Below are 20,487 nucleotides of genomic sequence, written 5' to 3' on the forward strand. Positions count from 1 at the left end.
CCCCATTAGCATTCATTAATAATATTGATTGAGCATAGGTTGTTGAGAATATTCATTGTGCATTCATTCTAGGTTTCGTATTTGCTCTCAAGCTCTCTTGCACCTTATTCTTGTTTACACATCATTTGCAAAAGAGAGTAGTGTGAGGTTTCTACTTGTAATATCAGCTCAAGAAGGAGCATTTCGAGTTGTATCTACTTGCTATTGATTCATTGTACACTTGGAGGTTCTTTGTGAGCCATTGTAAGGTGATTCTTGGTAAACACCTTGGTTGAGCTCTTGGTGAGCAGCTGGGAGTGGTTCCCTTGTTGTAAAGGCTTCTCCATCTTGAAAAGAGATCATATAGTGGATTTGGGAATCTTTGAGTTGGTCTCAAGGCGTGGACATAGGATTGGTGCCGAACCACATTAAATCAATGTGTTGAGTTTTTCTCTCCTTCATCTGTTTATTTGCTTGTGTTTATTTGCTTTGAAATAATTGTGATATATTTCACTTGCTTCTTGCCAAGTTATTTTATTTTGCAGAAAATTTACATATTCGCAAAAATCATCTATTCATCCCCCTTCTAGACGCACACACAGGCTGACATACCCCATTACCTCAATCTACACAAACATGGAGATATCATCCTAACCTCTCCTAATCCACTTTAAAGTGCCCACCCCATAAAGGATTCTACTACAACTCATGGTCCAACCATGATGGTCCAAACCATACTCAGCAACAACCACTATAAATGATGTTTATTTCCACCAAAAATCTCCAAATCCACTTATTTCGAAGAAATGTCTAAAAAAACCAAAACAAAAAAACAAAAAAAGCAATTATTACGAAGAAAAGCTAAAAAATGCAACACCCAGTGCACAAAGCTGGCATGCCATCAAGGGTCTGGGAGGGCATGATGTGTGCAGTCTTACCTCCATGCTTGGAGAAACTAATTTCATGACTCGAACCTCTGACCTTCAGATATGTATGCAACAAGTTTACCATTGAGTCAAGGCTCACCTCCACCCATTACAAAAAGCTTTACAAAAATGAGAAAGAGAACTACATGGGAATTTTAAAAGAAAGGAAAGTAGGATAAACTTGAGAGAAATTTTTCAAGGTCTCACATGAGAAATATTCCCTCCCGGGCAACACTATAACACCCCAATCATACCTATAAAGTCCATATTTACTCTTAGTAACCTTGTGGCCAAGGGATTCAACCTTTAAAGCAAAAGCCACAACCACTTCCCACCGAGATAGATGTTTTTTAAAAAATAAATAAATTCATAAAAGAAAGTATATTAGATTGAGAAAGATAAGTTACAATGTAAGAGGGCAAGAAATCCACTGAAAAAAATAAAAAACAGAAAAAATAAAAAATAATAAAAAAGAAAAAATACAATAAAATAAACTACAAACAATAAACAAAAAGAACAATTAATTAAGGAAACCCCTTTTCAGTCCTTCTCCATCATAATTCACCGAGCACTTTAGATTTGCTAGCTCCCTCTGACCCTTCTTTGCTTTGTACTTACCCCCAACAAAACGCACTTTCGTTCCTCTAGCATCACACATTTTTAAATCCAATTTCTCCAATATCTCTTGGGCTTCTAAATCCTTCCTGGAAAGAACCTGGTGTAGGTAAAATTCCATTTTGCACCCATTCCATTGTTTTCAAAAAAAAAAAAAAACCCTCCAATCCTTCCAACGGGGCTGGATGAGCATATGATCAGTCCCTGAGACAATCACAGGAATCAGAAACATAACCAAATTGTTCCCGAATCTCATCCAACAGCAAACCCACTTATGTCATCACTATCATTATCTGAAAAATCTCCACATTTCTTAACCTCCATTCCTTTGCAAGCTCCATTACTCCCTAAATCCTTTCTCTTATCTAGTGCATCTTCCATGATACTCAACTCCCCAGCAGAATCTCTCCTTAAACTCTGTGGCCTTATCTCACCAGATTGCTATAAATGTTCTTAAACATAAAATCACTTATTCCTGAAACTCCTCTAGTTTTATGCTTCCCCAAGATGTCCCAACTCACAAAATGATCCTTTTCTCCCCCCCCCCCCAGCCCTTTCCAAATAAAATCTTTCATCAACTTGTCCAAACTCTCAGCTACCCTTACAAGAAGTCAAGAACCCCGAAAAGAGGGGAAAAAGAATGGAAATACTAGAAAGACAAGCTTAAGCTGAAGTAATACAACCACATAAGGAAAACTAACCACACTTCCACCCATCCGACCTCTGAGTAATTCACTCTGCCACAGGATCCCCAAAAGAAATACTATGAGGATTACCTCCAAACAGAAGACCTAAATAAGTTGAAGGCCAATCCTGAATTTAAAACCCAACTAAAGAAATATAGCAAGAGGGATCCTGCACACTCAAATTCAACCCAAACAAGCTAGATTTAAACAAGTTAATCCTAAAATCCAACACAACCTCAAAAATCTGTAGAACAGTTAGGACATTCTTTTTTTTATAGAAAACAAAGAGATTTATTTCAAGAATGAAATTACAAAAAAGATGAATTGAACCCTCCTTAAAAGATATGAAAACAAAGTACATGTAAAATCAAAATGAAACCAACACTCCCAGTCAATCATATGCTGTAAATCCGAAAAACATATCCCTCTGAAACAACCAGCTGCAACAGCCCACAACAAAACCATATACAGAACCCTATCCCATAGCATATAGCAAGGCATTCCCTTTCCCCGTAAATATATGAGTATCTCTTTCCAACCACATACCCCATAAAACGATGAAGAAACCACACCTCCACAAAGCCTAACAATCTCTACTCCTGCCAAATCCTGTAAAAGAAATAGCCAGGAACTCCACCAATTCCGGACAAACCCAACTCTCTCTCTGAAACCCAAACAAACTTATTCCAAACCGTCCAAGAAAAGGAATAATGCAGGAATAAATGAGATACAGATTCTGAAGTAATTAATTGATAGTCAATAAAATAATTAGAGGAAAATATGTTTTTAAGTTTAAATCAAATATTTAATGAGATTAATATCGAGATAGTTCACAAGTTATTAACAAACTAATAAACAAGCTGATAAACGAGCCGAATTGGCTCAACGAACTGCTAAACGAGTTAGATCGTGAGCCTAATAAGCCAAGTAAAACTCAACTTGAGTTTGGTTTGTTTAGTTAATGAGTTCAAAAATTGAGCTAGAGCTCAACTTATTTAATTTAATAAATGAATTCAAGTGAATCATTATCCGGTAGAGTATCGAGTAGTTTACGACAGTCCCTACCTTAACTGTTTCTGCTGAGCAATCTTCAAATGCAAATGGGAGAGAGGTCAATATAGATCGAAGAACAATCGTCACTGCTCATGTTGCAGAGATGAGAAAAGGAAGTCTAAAGATTTGGAGATCTGAAGTGTTTCGAGTGTTGAGGGTCTGAATCAGACCTTCGTGCTTCTTCCTACAGTCATCAATCCTCATGCAAAATGAAATAGTTGTCACCCAGGAAGACAAAGTTGCCCGTGTAGGAAGATTTAGAGCTACTTGACCATTTGAAACGTTGTTGAAGGTTGAGAGAGAGGAGCGTTCATCAACAGGGGTTTCGTGCTTTGAAGTGCAAACGGACGAGAAGAATCCTAACATTTTCCTTCTGTAAACAGTCCATGATGCGTACGCTTCTTTGGTATAGGCATAAAAGACAATTTTTTCTCTGGAACATTCTAGGCATACACCTTTGAGGATTTTCGCCTTTCTAATTGCGCCTTGGTGTGTTTTTGGCCAAAAATGCACTGAGGCGCGCCTCAAGATGCATCCCAATAACGTCTTTTAAATCACTGTTCTGAACTGTCAAAGCAAAGAACACACATATCCAGAGATAAAGCCTTAGAAGGCCTCCTATGCTACAACAAATTGTTTGTCTTAACTGTTAAATCTATTAAGAACAAATAACCAAATAAAAGCCTTATCCTAGAGAGGACTTTAGCCTTCCAAATGGTACAACAAAGTGGAATAATCATGTTGTTATGCGTCAAATGCTCAAAGAAAGAGTCACAAGTATACTCCCATATACAAGAATACATGCACCCCACCACAGCGCAAGCACAAAGAATCAAGGACACATGACCGAAAGTCCCTTCAAATAGAGGGAAAACCAACCCCCAACAAGCACAACAAAGAGGAGAGCTCCATCAGTTCCCCATAATTAAAAGCCCTACATAAGTGGGAATGCCAAGCAAATTCATCCCCATTAGAGATTAAAAAAGATGACTCCATTATACAATGAGAAAAGCCAAAATAAACAAAGAAAACAAATGCAAAGCACAGACCCCCTGCCCAAATGTCTTCCCAAAAGCAAATGCGAATAGCATTACCCACAATGAGTACAGCGTAAGGAATAAAGAGAGAATAGACTGGTAAAGTACACCTCCAAGGACTCTCAAAGGAACATCTTAACCTGAATTTGCATCCAACCTAAATATCAGCATGACAAATTTATTTTTAGTGACTTTATGCCAAAGGGGATTCCCCTACAAGGGTAACCACCAAGCCATTTACCATTAAAGCAATGTTTTTAAACACTAATTTCCCAAGACCCAAACCCCCTTCCTTATTAGTCATATGAACAATCTCCCAACAAACCAAATGATCCTTCTTCTCTCCAACTCAGACTAAAGGAAATCTCTTACGACTCACACAATATTCCTAGCTATGTGTACTAGAATTCTAAAAAATAAACGCACAAAGAGTTTGCTATCTTTGCTAATGTTAGATTACCACTTCACCTAAAAACTTAAGTTCTTAAGTTATGGACTAACAACGTATATCCAACTATAACAATCCACTGCACATGCAGCCCAACAACACGTGAAGAAATAAGCAAACGAGAAATAACACCTACTACAGGCAAAAAAATAATTTTTATGCACCAGAGCACCACACAATAAATGTGGGCAACAAGACTAGAACCCAGAACTTCCTCGTATAGTGGTACCTAGCTCTGATAACAAGTTAGATTACCAATTTACCTAAAAGCTTAAGTTGTTAGGCCGTGGGCCAACAATATATATCAAGCTTTAATAGCTAATACCCACACACACCTTAAAAAAATTATAAAATAAAATAAAATTCTTCGTTAGGCATTTTAAAGTGGGTCAGTTGTGGCAGCATGGGATTTGCATGGTTCTTTCTTGTCTTAATCCCTCGATCCATGAGGATTTGCTTGAGTTCATTCTATTCCTTGCCCTCTCCCAAGAACATTTTCTTTTCATATTTTTTTCTTTTTTAGGCTGCTGCCCCCATATTGAATCCAAAAGAGAGAGAGGGGGGGGCAGGGGGGGAAAAAACTATTTAAGAAGTGGGTACCATGTGGATTTGGTGTAAAAATAGATTCCACCCAAAAAATATACAAAATTATATGCATATATTTCAGCATGGTCCATACAGAACTTATGATTCAATCATAGTGTTTCATATTGAAAAAACGTAAATTATTAACAACCTGAACAAGATAGAAACTAGAATGAAAAGAAGGCTTTAGTTGATTTATGAAATTGAAAAAGAAAAACAAAAGAAACGGGAAAATTAGAACAATAACTAGATAAAAATAATTAAAAAAAATACAGTTTTAGTGCTGTAAAATCTTGCAGTGGCCTTTTAGAATGACCGCCACTGCAGGGTAATGGTGGCCTCGCAGTGGCCTTTTATATACCACTACATGGAAGTGGTGATACATAGAAACTGCTATGGCTATGATTTTTGTTCCTACCGTTATAGCACTGTGTAGCAGGAATCTTGAACCCAAAAAAATCGTACATAAAGGTTGCAGCCACAATTTTCAACAATTTACAATTGAGATTTTCATTTCCTTACAAATATCCATGATAGAGAACTAAAGGTTCACACTTACTTTTCCCCTTTTTCTCAATCTGATGCAAGAAATTGGAAATGTGATGGTTCTGATCTGCTTACTTTCCCAGATGCATTTCTTGTCCTTTCACTCTCATCACGTTGATTTGACTGGCAAAGTTCCTTCAGAAGTTAAACTGCCTCCAGACCTTGATTCTTAACAGAATCAAAACAAATGAAAGCATTTTCCATGATAAGTACATGCCTTCTCCATTGTATGATACAAAAGTTGTTTTTCAAGCCTCCCTCTGGCTTTTTTCTTTTGGTAGTTCGGGGGGTGATCTTTTTAAGTGACATAGCATGTGATTGGATCATTGAAGGACAGCATTGATTTTTCCTTTTTTCTTTTTTTTTCTTTTTTTTGAGAAGAAAAGAAAGAATATATTAAGAAAGAGAAAAAGAATATACAATACGGAGGACAAGAAGTCCACCCATAAGAGCATAAAAAACAAAAAAAATACAGTCAAGCCAAGCAAACCAAGTAAAAATTTAGTGTGTCAAAGATATCCAATCACTTTGAATATGACTCAAAGAAACTCATGCAAAAGTGCCAGCCATTGAAGCTCAGAGCAAGGCAGAAAAAACCACCCTATCCCAAAGCAAACGAAAGGGAAAAGTAGTCTCCCTAAAGACCCTAAAATTCCTCTAAAACAGAGGCAGCACACCATAGCCAGTAAATCACAATCCTATAAAATCCTACAAACTTTCCTTCACCTAAATCTGCAAAATCTCAAGAGAAACAATTCCTCAAAAGTTTTTTAGCACACCCAACACTCATCAATGTTAAAGTAAAGATTCCACAACCTTCAAAGCATAAAGGAAATGCAGAAAAGGGGTGTCCCACAACTCTTCTTACACAGAACACACATTGTGGCCAGTCCTTACAAGACTGCCACTTCTGCAAACAACCAACACTCAAAGTGTAAAGTAAAGATTCCACAACCTTCAAAGCGTAAAGGAAATGCAGAAAATATGGGAATCTCACAACTCTGCTTACACAGAACACACATGGTGGCCAGTCCCTACAAGACTGCCACTTCTGCAAACAACCACAGTGATTAACCAATTCAAAATCAAGCACCAAATGGACCCTTAGCTTTAAAAGGAACCTTGGTCTTCCAGATAAACTTATTCAATATGAAAGGACTATCTGTCGGAGTTTAAACAAGCAAAGAATATAAGGATTTACAACAATAAATGCCAGAACTATCAAAACATGAACATCACATGTCCAAACAAAAGAGCGCCCAACAAAAATCAAGAGTAAAGCTCAAAGAAATAAATTCATTCACCTACCTATCATTAACGTTAAAAAAAAAAAAAAAAAAACTCCATCCTTATCCTTCCCTTTAGTATTTCTCTTTTAATAAATCTTCTTTTTCCATCCAAAAAAAGAGCAAGTGATGCAAAATATATCCCAATGTTCTTAAAGGATGATAAAAATATTATTTAAGGAAGTTTCCATTAGCCAACGCAATATGCACAGTGAACATATAAAAAAGCATGAAAAGAAAAAGTAAATAAATATAATCATAGAAAATCAATAAACAAGATTATTTCTGCAGCAAACTCCAAAGGGAAAGCTCTAGAAAACTTACTGTAACGTTGATACCCAAGCACTAGCAGCACCAGGAGTTTCTGCACAGAGGAAGTAGTCTTTTTTCTGAGGGGTCCCAATATCTAAATAAACTGTCAAGAAGCACTCACCATGGTGCTGTGTTGAATACAACAGTGACAAACTGATTATAGTTCCCAGAAGAATTTAAGAGACAAGAGGTCAAATTTATCTACACTACTGAAAATAAAAAATAAAAAATAAAGCTAGAACAATGTGGATACAGAAACAGCAACCCTCATACTTTGGTAGTCCGCTGAAGCAAAGAGTAAGAGAAATTGCATTAGAAACTATTCAAAAGAAACAACGCTGAAATAAACTAGATTCTGCTTAGTAACAAAGAGAGATTTATAAATTGGCTATCTTACTGGAAATTCACAGGAGATATGGTGATCGTACTATTTGCATCAAATATAATGGTTCCCTTGACTGTTGGTTCATTTCTCCTAATCCTAGAACAAAAAAACAGCAGAAAATCTCAAAGGACCATAATTCATAAAACTAGAGCAAGTCCAGGGAAAAAAAATTAATAAATTCAGACACATGCACTTACTTGTATTCCATTTTTCCCGTTGTTGGGTCTAGGACAACCCACCGCTCATTCCATTTCCTCAGCTAGCCAAATAGACAATGAAATACATTTAAAAAAAAAAAAAAAAATCTAAAGAAAAGCTGGGAAACTTCTTCGAAGTTTTCCAGGGTTCATTTAGGTTAATCCTATTATCATGTAAATTTTTCCCATCCATATTATCCATAATCCATCTTTTAGAATTATCAACATATAATAAGGAAAATAACAAAGCCTTGTCCAATGGCATTTCATCTATGGAAATATTCCACATTGTACTCTATCTAGAAACAATAGGCTGAGTTTGTTTAATAGAAAAGGAAATTTTTTTAACAAAGAATAGGGATAATGCTACGGGGCATTTGGAAATATTACATGACTTTAGCTCTTTGTTTCATCAAATAGAAAACATGTTTATATTTTGTTACAGCATTGCATGACTGTTCTCAAAAACAGTTGAAGCAACTTTCTCTATTTCAAAAAAATCAACTTTCGACAAAATGTTTATAAATTACATAAATACAAATGAAGAAATGTTATAAAGAGTTTTTCTGCAGTACTACAAAAAACAACAAGAAGCAAAAGCATTTTCAAATGCACCCAAGTGAGTTTCATTCTTCATGGAATGAACAATTGCACTTGCATTTCCCCTTCTTAATAGTTCATTTGTTGATCATTTTTGCATCAGATCAAATCCTCAATTAACTCTCTCCTTTTTTATGCCTATACATGTGGAGCTAGGACCTAAACTCTGGAAGACTGTAGATGAAATAACTAACACTTTTTTGGTTTTTTTTTCTATACATACCTCCATCCCCTGCCTATATAGAAATATTTTGCATAATTGCCTTAAATACTAATAAAAGAAAAAAAAAAAAGGCATGTTCACTTAGTTTTAGTTAGTTAAACTACTTAAGTGATTTCAGTTTTCTATTTCACTTCCACAGAAAACTGGTTTTTAGTAGCACAAGTTTGCATCTCCTTATGTTCATACTTCATAGTCACGCCTAGACCATGTACAAGCTAGGCTTAATACCAGTTATGATATAATATCAATTCTTTGTTCGCCTCCTACGTTTGCATACTTCTGGTAGGCATTAAAAAATGGTACTTACTTTCAGGAATTTTTTTTAAAAATAATAACAATAACAACAACATCATCATCAAAATCAAGTTAATTGACCCCACCCTTCTACAATTCAACATTAAACTAAGATGTATACACTGTCGACTGGAAAGACTGTAAGCCCAATCTAATAACTCAATTTGCAATTTCTTCCTTTTAAACAATTAAAAAGTGCCTAAATTGGAGGTAATTTACGGAGCTATAAACAAATATCGGTGGTAAAAAGGAAAATATAATTCAACGCCCTACAATTCGGACAAACAGAAGCAGAAACTTCACAGAGAGCTGCCAGTTAATTGACAATTCAACAATATGCTTCCATGAATCAGCAAAAACATGAGAGAGAGAGAGAGAGAGAGAGAGAGAGAGAGAGAGAGAGAGAGAAGAAGAAGAAGAAGAAGAAGAAGAAGAAGAAGAATTACGGTTTCGGATCGTTTGAGAAGCGGACCCTGCAGCAAATTTCGACCGGAACCAGAACCCAACTGCCGCTTGATCTTCTCTAAGCTGGTCTCCGTATCCCCAGCTCTCTGCAATACCAAATTTTCGAAAACTCTTAAGTTGTTTTCCAAAAGCAAAAACAGTTTCGTCTTGTTATCCAACAACACAAACACACGCTCGAGGGGAGACCTGAGGAGCTCCATTAGAGGCCATGGATCAGGAGAATCGAGAAGGTTAGGTGCTCTGTGATCTTCGTTCGGGGCTGTTAGGTTTCATGGACTCACTGTTGACGATAATGGTGAAATGTTGAGTTTGTACGTTCGCTGGCCGATACGTCGAAGATTACTTGTAGAATGGAAAGGCTAGCAAAGCTGTTGAAAGTTGAAACTTGGAACTTGTCAGAGAAGTACCATCCAGCGGAGTTTATACCAAAATAATATTTATTTATATATTATATATAATATACACAGTAAATGTTTCTTAAAATTATGCTAACCAAACTTAAACATATGAAGTGGATTATTTTTTTGAAGAAAAAAAATGATTCCATATTAATTTAGAAGGCCCATATTATGCTTAATTTACGAATTGGGAAGTGTCCAATCCTCATCCTATTTTTCTTATCATGCTTTTAAGATTTTAACAACTTCTATGCAAAAATTCTAAAAGAAAAAATTTTAATTTGAAACTTCTCTCCCACCCTTATTTAGAGCTTGTTTGGATTTATTGTTCTTTTCTATATTTTTATTTTTTATTGTCAGTTTTCAATTATTTGTGAAAAAATTTAAAATCAGATTTTATGATTTTTAATTATTTTAACAGCCTATTGTCAAAAATTTTAATATCTAGAAATATTTCTTTTGATTAAGTCAATCATTTTATACACTTTAAAATTAAAATTAAAGTTAAATGATCATATAAATTTAAATAAAATTAAAATAAAAACATACGTAAATTTCAAAATATAATAATAAAGTCAATTAGAAAATATTTTTAATATTTTTAATTATCGTGTCCAATAAAATTTTTTATTTTAAATAAATTTTAAAATTATAACAATTAAGTAAAATAACTATAATAATTTTATTTTATAATTGTATTTGTTAATGTGTATTATTCTTCAATTTTATTATTTTAATCATATTTTAAGAATATTATTTGATTTAACGATGAAAATGACCATTTTTTAAATTAATTTTTTATTTTTATAAACATTAACAAAATAGGTTGTTGGTTTCTAATATTAAGTTTTTATCTATGATTTTTTATTTTCGTTTTTAGTTTTCATTTCTGTTATTATTGATAATGATTCCAAACCGCTCCTTAGTGTTTCAAAAGTCATAAAACCAAATTGGATCATTAATTGATCAACTAAATCAGAAGTTATTCCAGTTTAACCTTTAAAATTTTTCAAAACCCAATCAAACAATCAAACCTTTAGAAAATTAATTTGATTAGTTTACATATATTTTTTTTCACGCCCCGAACTCGGCAATGGGCCCTAGGATGTGATGTAATAACCTAACTTGTCCCTGTATCATACATACACACATGATACTATAATGAATGAGGGTCTAACCTCATGTGGTTCTCATATACCCTATACACCTTCACATACATGACATATACGCACCAAAAAAGTTCATTCCATATATACACAGTACCATACCAGAGTTTATACAAATAGAGTCTAAGCTCCATATTACAAAACATAACACAGGGTGTCAGCAATACCCAAAACGACAACCTTGTTAAAGTCCCAAGTACTTACACAAGTACTCTACGCAGTGAACCGACCACCACGCTCCCAACACTAGGACGCTAGTTTCAGTTACTCTAATGACCTGAAAACATATATGTACGATAAGGGTGAGAAACATCTCAATAAGGCAGAATCAAATTATATCAGTGTGTGACATATGAGTATTATCATGACATAAAACATACACAGTTCAGTTCCAGTATTTCCACAAAATAGTTCCTGTATAGTTCTCAACACATACGTGATCAAACAACCCGGTGTCGTCACACCCTTTGGCACAAAGTCAGCCTACATTACACGACGTTCCCAACACATGGCGTAGCCCCAGGCTCTCATGGCATCATACCGGTACATCTAGTGGATCCACACCCTTCGGTGATCAACTGGTAAAAAGCGATATTTCACGCCTTCGAATATAGAGTTGGACACTCTTGCCACTAGCAAGTGGTATTTCATACCCTCGGATATAGAGTCGGACACTCTTTCACAACCTGGAACAATTTGGAACTCACGTTCCTATAACTCATTTCAGCAAATCACAACTCAATGCATATTCATATAACAATTCATTCCACACTAATTTGGTAATCACAAAATCATGATTTTCAAAATATAGTTTAAAACAAGTCAAGGCACGACCATCTCCATAACACAATATACTCAACAATATATCCATGGTTTTCCAACAAAACCAGAGATGCAACCCAACGCCCCCTTTTTCCCAAAACTATAATGTAAAAACCTCATAATTTTTACCCGTTAGATTTCCCCAAATAAGTAGTCAAAACACACACAGGATTGTGAACCATAGTTTTACCGAATCCAATTTCAAAAACAACCGATATAAACAAAATACCCTTACCTTTCCCTAAAAATCCAACACGAACTCTATGTCTCCTAAATAGCGAACCAAGTTTCCAAAACCTATAAACCACAGTACGATAATTACTTACAATCTTACTCTCTACAGATCTACTAAAATGGAAATGAAAACTGAGCCTTACCTCGATTTTTGGGTCAAAACCCGAAGGCCTCAAAACGAAGATCTGTTCCACAAAACACGTAGAGATTTCTTTCCTGATCCCCACAGTAATGTCGGATCGTCGATTCTAATGACGATCGGCGAAGAAATCTAGAGAGAGAGTGGAGCTTCAAGTTCTAGAGAGAGAGAGAGAGCATTTTGATAACTTAGCCAAGAAGCAAAGAAAATGGATATTTATAGAGCCTTTGACCCGGCCAACCTCGTTAATGAGGCGGCGTCTTCGTCAACGAGCCAATGAAGGAAATTCGTCAACATAGCAGTGGCCTCGTCAACAAGCCTGAGATTTTCGAATTTCCCAAAATCTCTTGGCTTCTCCTCGTCGACAAACCTCTATATTTCGTCGCCGAACAGTAGAAGGGCCTTCGTTGACAAACGTCAACGAAACTCTGGCTTCATCGATGAAGCCTACTCAAATTACTGTTTTATCCTTTTCTTATTTATTTATTTCATATCTCACGGGTCGGGTTCTTACAACCTCCCCTCCTTACAAAAATTTTGTCCTCGAAATTTGAAATCTCTCATTTACGAACTCATCCACACAACCAAATTCACATACCCGACTCTAAGAAGAGTCGGCAACCACTTACAACGCAGCCCTATCACAATATATACATACCCTTGCTTATGGCGTAGAAATACCGTGGTTACATACATATACCATCTCAGAAGTTCACAATAACACACACTCCCAGAGACTAACCACCTATCACAATATAATAGCAACATTATTCACACGTACTCAACTGACTCTACTATCCAAACTACCACTCAGAACAATTGTGGATACTTCCGGCGTATCTCTGCTTCCAATTTCCAAGAAGCTTCCTCAACCTCGTGATTCCTCCACAATACCTTCACTAGCGATATATCCTTGGTACATATCTTCTGAACTTTACGGTCCAAAACTTGAACGGGTACCTCCTCATACGCTAAAGCATCCCCAATTTTTAAGTTCTCGTAACTAATAACATGCGACAGATCCGACACATACCTCCTCAACATGGATACGTGGAACACGTCATGGATCCACGAGAGCGCTGGGGGTAGTGCAATCCTATAGGCTACCGAACCCACTCGCTCAAGAACCTTGAATGGTCTAATATACCTCGGGCTCAACTTGCTCCTTCTTCCCGAATCTCATCACCCATTTCATCAGAGCGATTCTCAAGAATATCTTACCCCCCACCTCGAACTCCAACTCACGGCGGCGAACATCCACATAACTCTTCTGCCGACTCTGAGCCAATTTAATCCTATCCCGGATCAAACCCACCTTCTCAGATGCCTACTGCACGAGTTCAGGTTCTAAAACCTGACGTTCACCAACCTCATCCCAATACAGAGGAGACCGACACCTCCAACCATACAGAGCCTCGAACGATGCCATCCCGATACTAGCCTAGAAGCTATTGTTATAAGCAAACTCCACTAGTAGCAAAAACTGCATTCAACCACCACCGAAGTCTAACACACAAGCCCATAACATATCCTCCAAGATTTATATTTTTCTCTTCGACTATCCATCAGTCTAGGGGTGGAACGCTGTATTGAAAGTAAGCTTCATCCCCTGTGCTTCCTGCAAGCTCTTCCAGAATCGAGAGGCAAACCTCGAGTCTCGATCTGACACAATGGACACTAGTACCCCATGTATTCTAACTATCTCATGCACGTACAAGTCTGCTAACCTACTCAAAGAGTAGCTAACATTTATCGGTATGAAGTGAGTAGATTTCGTCAACCTGTCCATGATTACCCGAATGGCATTCTACTCATGAAGCACTCGCAGCAATCCGGTAACAAAGTCCATGGAAATGTGCTCGCATTTCCACTTCAGTATAGCTAAGGGTTGTAACGCCCCTGCCAGCCTCTGATGCTCAGCTTTCACCTGCTGACACATCAAACACTGCTCCATGAACCGTGCAATCTTCCTTTTCATACCACTCCACCAGAAGGTCTTGGGCAAATCCTGATACATCTTCATGCTACCAAAGAACGATGCGCTTCCTCCAGAATTGTCCTTCTGACCTCGTCATCGTTTAGAACACACAGCTTGGTTCCAAACCTCAACGCACCTCCCTCAGAGATGTTAAAATCCGCAGCCAGCCCCTATTGCACTTCTCCCTAATTTCAACTAACTCCACATCACTAACCTGCGCGACTTTAATACACTCAAACAAAGTCCACTGGATCACCAAGCTAGCAATGAAAGCCTAATGATCTCCAGCCACCAAATCTATGTCAAGGCTTTCTAGATCCCATCGGATATGATGCTAAGCTACAACTGCAGATACTATCGCATGCTCCGACTTCTGACTCAACGCATCAGCTACCACGTTAGCTTTCCTCGGGTGATAACTGATGGTGCAATCATAGTCTTTGATCAGCTCAAGCCACCTTATCTACCTTATGTTCAACTCCTTCTGCGTGAAAAAGTACCTGAGGCTTTGTGGTTAGTGAAAATGTCACACTAAACACCATACAGGTAGTGTCACCAGATCTTCAGTGCATAAACTATGGCAGCCAATTCCAGATCATGCGTAGGATAATTATCTTACCCTGTTGCATAAGCACACATCCCAAACCCTTCATATATGCGTCACTATAAATCACAAAACCGTCATCCCTAGCAAGAATGGTCAAGACCAGAGCAGTAACCAGTCGCTGTTTCAACTCCTAGAAACACCGCTGGCAATCTTCGGTCCAATCAAACCTCACACCCTTCCTAGTCAATCGTGTCAGAGGCCTAGACAACTTAGAGAATCCCTCAACAAACAGACAATAATAACTTGCTAGTCTCAGAAAACTTCGAACCTCCTGCACACTCTTTGGTCTCACCCAGTCGACCACAGCTTCAATCTTTCTAGGATCAAATGAGATACCGCCCTTAGACACCATATGGCCTAAAAACGTAACCTAATTCAACCAGAACCCACATTTCTTCAGCTTGGCATACAACTTCCTCTCTCGCAGAATCTGTAGCACCAACCTCGAATGGTTTTCATTCTTTTCCGAACTCCTCGAGTATACCAGAATGTTGTCGATAAACACGACTACAAACTAGTCCAGTTACTCATGGAAAACCCTGTTCATCATATCCATGAACACTGCCGGAGCATTAGTCAACCCAAAAGGCATGACTAAGAATTCATAGTAGTCATATCTGGTTCGGAAAGCAGTCTTCGCAACATCCTCATATCTAACCCTCATCTGATGATACCCTGACCGTAGGTCGATCTTTGAAAAGACCTGCGTCCTTTGTAGTTAGTCAAAGAGATCATCGATACGAGGCAACAGGTAATCGTTCTTCATAGTCACCTTATTGATCTCATAGTAATCAATGCACATGCGCATTGACTTGTATTTCTTCTTTACGAACAAAACTGGAGCTCCCTAGGGCGAAACACTAGGTCGGATAAAGCCATTGTCTAGTAACTCCTGCGACTGCTCCTTCAACTCCTAAAGTTCTGCTAGAGCCATTTGGTATGGAGCTTTAGAGATCGGTGCCTTACCAGACAACAACTCTATCGCAAATTCCACCTCACGATCAAGAGGTAAACTAGGTAAGTCTTCCGGAAACACATCCGGGAACTCGTTAACCAGTCGAATATCCTTGAGCTTCAACTCATCTCATGGTGGTTCCTTCACGCAAGCTAGGTACCCCTGAGATCCGTCCAAGAGTAGCCTCCTCGCCTGTAATGCCAATAGAATCTACGGCGTCGGACGCACACACGATCCTACAAACACATGCTCCTGTTCCCCAAGAGGTATGAACACTACTACCTTTCCTTGACAGTCGATCACAGTATAACTGGAGGATAACCAATCCATCCCCAGTATGACGTCAAAATCAGACATATCATATACCATAAGATTCGCCGGTAGTAGCCTTCCCTGAATTTCCATTGGGTAGCCTCCTAACATCCTCTTGCAGGATGTTACACTCCTAGACAGTATAGCTACAAATAACCCTTATTCATAACTTGGGTCTTAACCCCACACAGCTTAACGAAGCTTGCAGATACAAAAGAATGGGTTGCACCTGAATCAAATAAAACAACAACTCTATTTGAAATCCATAACAAGGTACTTGTCACTACATTCCCTACATGGTTAGTATAAACTGTAGTAAGAGAATATACTCTCACCGAAGCTGTGTTCACCTGGATGGTTCCCCGAGGTATCTGATTGCTACCCCGGTTCACACTGTATGTAGGTGTGTCTCTCTTCGGTACGCAACAGTCACGAGCCATGTGGCCTGATTTGCCACAACTGTAACAATTACCCCCAAATGACTAGCACTCACCTTCATGCCATCTGTGGCACCTAATACAACGATCGCGCGACTAATCCACCTAAGAACCCTAACGCTCGGTATTCTGGTGATAGCCCAAGCCATGGTTCCTTTTCTTCCATGATCCCTAACTAGAACTAGATGGCGCTGGCCTTTTCTTCGGTTCCTAATCCACCTCATCCTCTCGAATGTCAATCTCGATCACAGTGGCCTTATCCACCAAAATCAAAAACTCACAAATCTACAACATACCCACTAATCTGTAGATGTTTTTCCTCAGGCCCTTCTCGAACCTTCGAGTCTTCTCGTACTCGTTTGAGATTAAGTACGGCGTGAAATGGGATAGTTCCATATACCGAGCAGCATGCCCCTGCATCGTCATATTTCCCTGTGTCAGAACAGAGAACTCATCCGCCTTAGCATTGTGTGGGGAGGTCAGGAAGTATCTCTCAAAGAACACTTCCTTGAAGTGGCTCCATGTCATCTTTGTGGAATCGACTCTCTGCTTATCCAACAAACTCACTGCAGTCCACCATTGCCTAGCCTCCCTAGACAGCTGGAAGGTAGCGTAGAGGACTCTCTGCTTATTTGTGCAGTGTAGGACCTCCAGAATCCTTTCGGTCTTCTCGACCCAGTCCTCCGCTATCATTGGATCGAGTCCTCCTGAAAAAATTAGAGGGTGCATACATGTGAACCTCTCGATACTACACCTCGCAGCAGCAGGAGAATGTTCACGTCTCCTAACATTCTACCTGATCTCCCGCATAACTTGCCTCGTCAACCCTCGAGACACTGAAGGAGACTCATCACTTGGAGTCCCCTCGGAGCCACTATCCAAGTTGTTATCCTTGGGCTCCATTATGAAAAAATAGAATAGGAATTGGTTAGAATTCCTACATCATATACAATTTACACAATCATTGACATCTAATTATGTTAACTACCCATCTCATGGGTCCAGGTCTGTCCTATAACACCGACATGAAACCATCTATGGTTTTTCATGATTTTACTAAAATCATCATTCCAGGAAAAATACAGAACACTGCCAACGAGTCCCTGTCTAGCAACAAAACAACCCTCGACCTATGCTACCCATTTCCTACATCTTATACTCTGGTATGTACACATAGCTACGCCTAGCCAAGTCTACAAGACCTAGCAACTTGGTTGGCTCTGATACCAAGCTGTCACGCCCTGAACCCGGCAATGGGCCCCAGGGTGTGATGTAGTAACCTAACCTGTCCTGTACCATACATACACACATGATACTATAATGAATGAGGGTCCGACCCTGTGGGTTTCCCGTATACCCTATACACCTTCACATACACGACATATGTGCAACGAAAAAGTTCATTCCATACATACATAGTGCCATACCAGAGTCTATACGAACAGAGTCTATGTTCCATATTACAAAACATAACCCAGGGTGCCAATAATACCCAAAACGACAACCCTGTTACAGTCCAAGTACTTACACAAGTCCTCTACGCAGTGAACCGATCACCATGCTCCCAACACAAGGACGCTAGTTTCGGTTACTCGAAGGACTTGGAAATATGTACGTACGATAGGGGTGAGATACATCTTAGTAAGGCAGAATCAGGTTATATCGGTGTGTGGAATATGAATGTTATCATGACATAAAACATACACAGTTCAGTTCTAGTATTTCCACAAAACAGTTCTAGTATAGTTCTCAACACACACATGATCAAGTAACCCGGTGTTGTCACACCTTTCGGCACGAAATCGGCTAGCATTACACAGCGTCCCCGGCACATGTCATAGCCCCAGGCTCTCATGACATCATACCGATACATTTGGTGTATCCACACCCTTCGGTGATTAGCCGGTAAGAGGCGATATCTCATGCCCTCGAATATAGAGCCGGACACTCTTGCCACTGGCAGGTGGAATTTCACACCCTCGGATATAGATTCGGACACTCTTTTACAACCTGGAACAATTCGGAACTCACGTTCCTATATCCCATTTCAGCAAATCATAACTCAATGCATATTCATATAACAGTTCATTCCATACTTATTTGGTAATCATAAAATCATGATTTTCAAAATACAGTTTAAAACAAGTCAAGGCACGACCATCTCCATAACGCAATATACTCAACAATATATCCATGGTTTTCCAACAAAACCAGAGATGCAACCCAACGCCCCCTTTTTCCCAAAACTGTAACGTGAAAGCCTCATAATTTTTACCTGTTAGATTTCTCCAAATAAGTAGCTAAAACACACACAGGATCGTGAACCACATTTATACCAAATCTAATTTCAAAAATAGCTGATATAAATATAATCTCCTTACCTTTCCCTGAAAATCCAACACAAACTCTACGGCTCCTAAATAGCGAACCGAGTTCCCAAAACCTATAAACCATAGTACGATAATTACTTACAATCTTACTCTTTATAGATCTACCAAAACAAAAATGAAAACCAAGTCATACCTCGATTTTTGGGTCAAAACCCGAAGACCTCAAAACGAAGATCCGTTCCACAGAACACGTAGAGATTCCTTCCTTGATCCCCGCAGTAATGTCGGATTGTCGATTCTAACAATGACCGACAAAGAAATCTAGAGAGAGACAGTGGAGCTTCAAGTTCTAGAGAGAGAGCGAGAGTATTTTGATAACTTAGCCAAGAAGCAAAGAAAATGGATATTTATAGAGCCTTTGACCTGGCTAACCTCATCGATAAGGCGGTGTCTTCGTCGACAAGCCAGCGAAGGAAATTCGTCAACATAGCGGTGGCCTCGTCGACGAGTCTGAGATTTTCGGATTTCCCAAACTCTCTTGGCTTCTCCTTTTTGGCAAACCTCTACATTTCATCGCCCAACAATAGAAGGGCCTTCGTTGACAAACGTCGATGAAACTCTGGCTTCGTCGATGAAGCCTGCTCAAATTACTATTTCACCCTTTTCTTATTTATTTATTTCATGTCTCACGGGTCAGGTTCTTACATTTTTTTGTTTAAAGTTATGTTTCTGATAAAAAATTTTTAATTTCATTCAATGTATACATAGGATATATGTTTTGTATGTATTTCATTGATAAATATAAGGCAACCAGTTATTTATTCTATTTTTTATAAATATTTAATTTATTGTCCATAAATATAAAAGTTTGTAGTTGATTTTGTCTAGTTTTAAAAGCATTGTACCTACTTTGAACCCCCCCTCATCTTCTCGCACTAGTTGATTGAAATGGTGCTAGGGATCATTTTTGCATCTCATTTCATCAATGATTATGCCACTTGTTCTTGAGTTAGCGATTATTTCTCTTTTCAATGAGGTAGAACTTGCACGCCTATAGAAAGATTGTTCCAAGGAGAGTAAGGCATCTCACTTTTACCCACTACTATTGTCATATAATATCCTTCTAGTTTCCCTAACTTAGACATAGAATCATCTCTCGAAATACATCCTAGATCCTCGAAAGCCCTTTTTCTTCATTCCTTACCGGTGGTTAAGATTGTGATTGTTCTAGATAATCTGACCAATTTTTTGTTGCAATAGTTTGGCATGGATTTGTGGGAAATTTTGAAAGGATTTTCTTGGATTTCTAATATGGCCACATCACACAATTATGATTTGAAACCCATTTTTGGGGACCATTCACCCTAATTTGTCCATACACCACGATAAACATTCCATCACAAAGGCAACGATACCATTGGATCAATTTCTAACCTTTTAAAGAAGGGTGGAAGATATGTTACGAACACTCC

The 20,487-nt window shown here is 38.3% G+C and overlaps 1 protein-coding gene across 1 annotated transcript in view; it reads right to left on the bottom strand.

Moving 5' to 3' along the window:
- Window positions 1-10,054, bottom strand: part of LOC131148896 (uncharacterized) — a 75,085-nt gene extending 65,031 nt beyond the window's left edge. The window contains exons 1-6 of the mRNA XM_058098856.1: window positions 9,824-10,054; window positions 9,619-9,723; window positions 8,056-8,117; window positions 7,871-7,954; window positions 7,727-7,758; window positions 7,486-7,567 (exon numbers count right to left, since the gene is read on the bottom strand). Coding sequence (XP_057954839.1) covers window positions 7,486-7,567; window positions 7,727-7,758; window positions 7,871-7,954; window positions 8,056-8,117; window positions 9,619-9,723; window positions 9,824-9,847 — 389 coding nt within the window. The 5' untranslated portion in view covers window positions 9,848-10,054. The remainder of the gene's footprint in view (window positions 1-7,485; window positions 7,568-7,726; window positions 7,759-7,870; window positions 7,955-8,055; window positions 8,118-9,618; window positions 9,724-9,823) is intronic.
- Between the last annotated feature and the right edge of the window lie 10,433 nt (window positions 10,055-20,487).

The sequence above is a fragment of the Malania oleifera genome, chromosome 2 (genome assembly GCF_029873635.1).
Source record: "Malania oleifera isolate guangnan ecotype guangnan chromosome 2, ASM2987363v1, whole genome shotgun sequence".
NCBI classification, from domain to species: Eukaryota; Viridiplantae; Streptophyta; class Magnoliopsida; order Santalales; family Ximeniaceae; genus Malania; species Malania oleifera.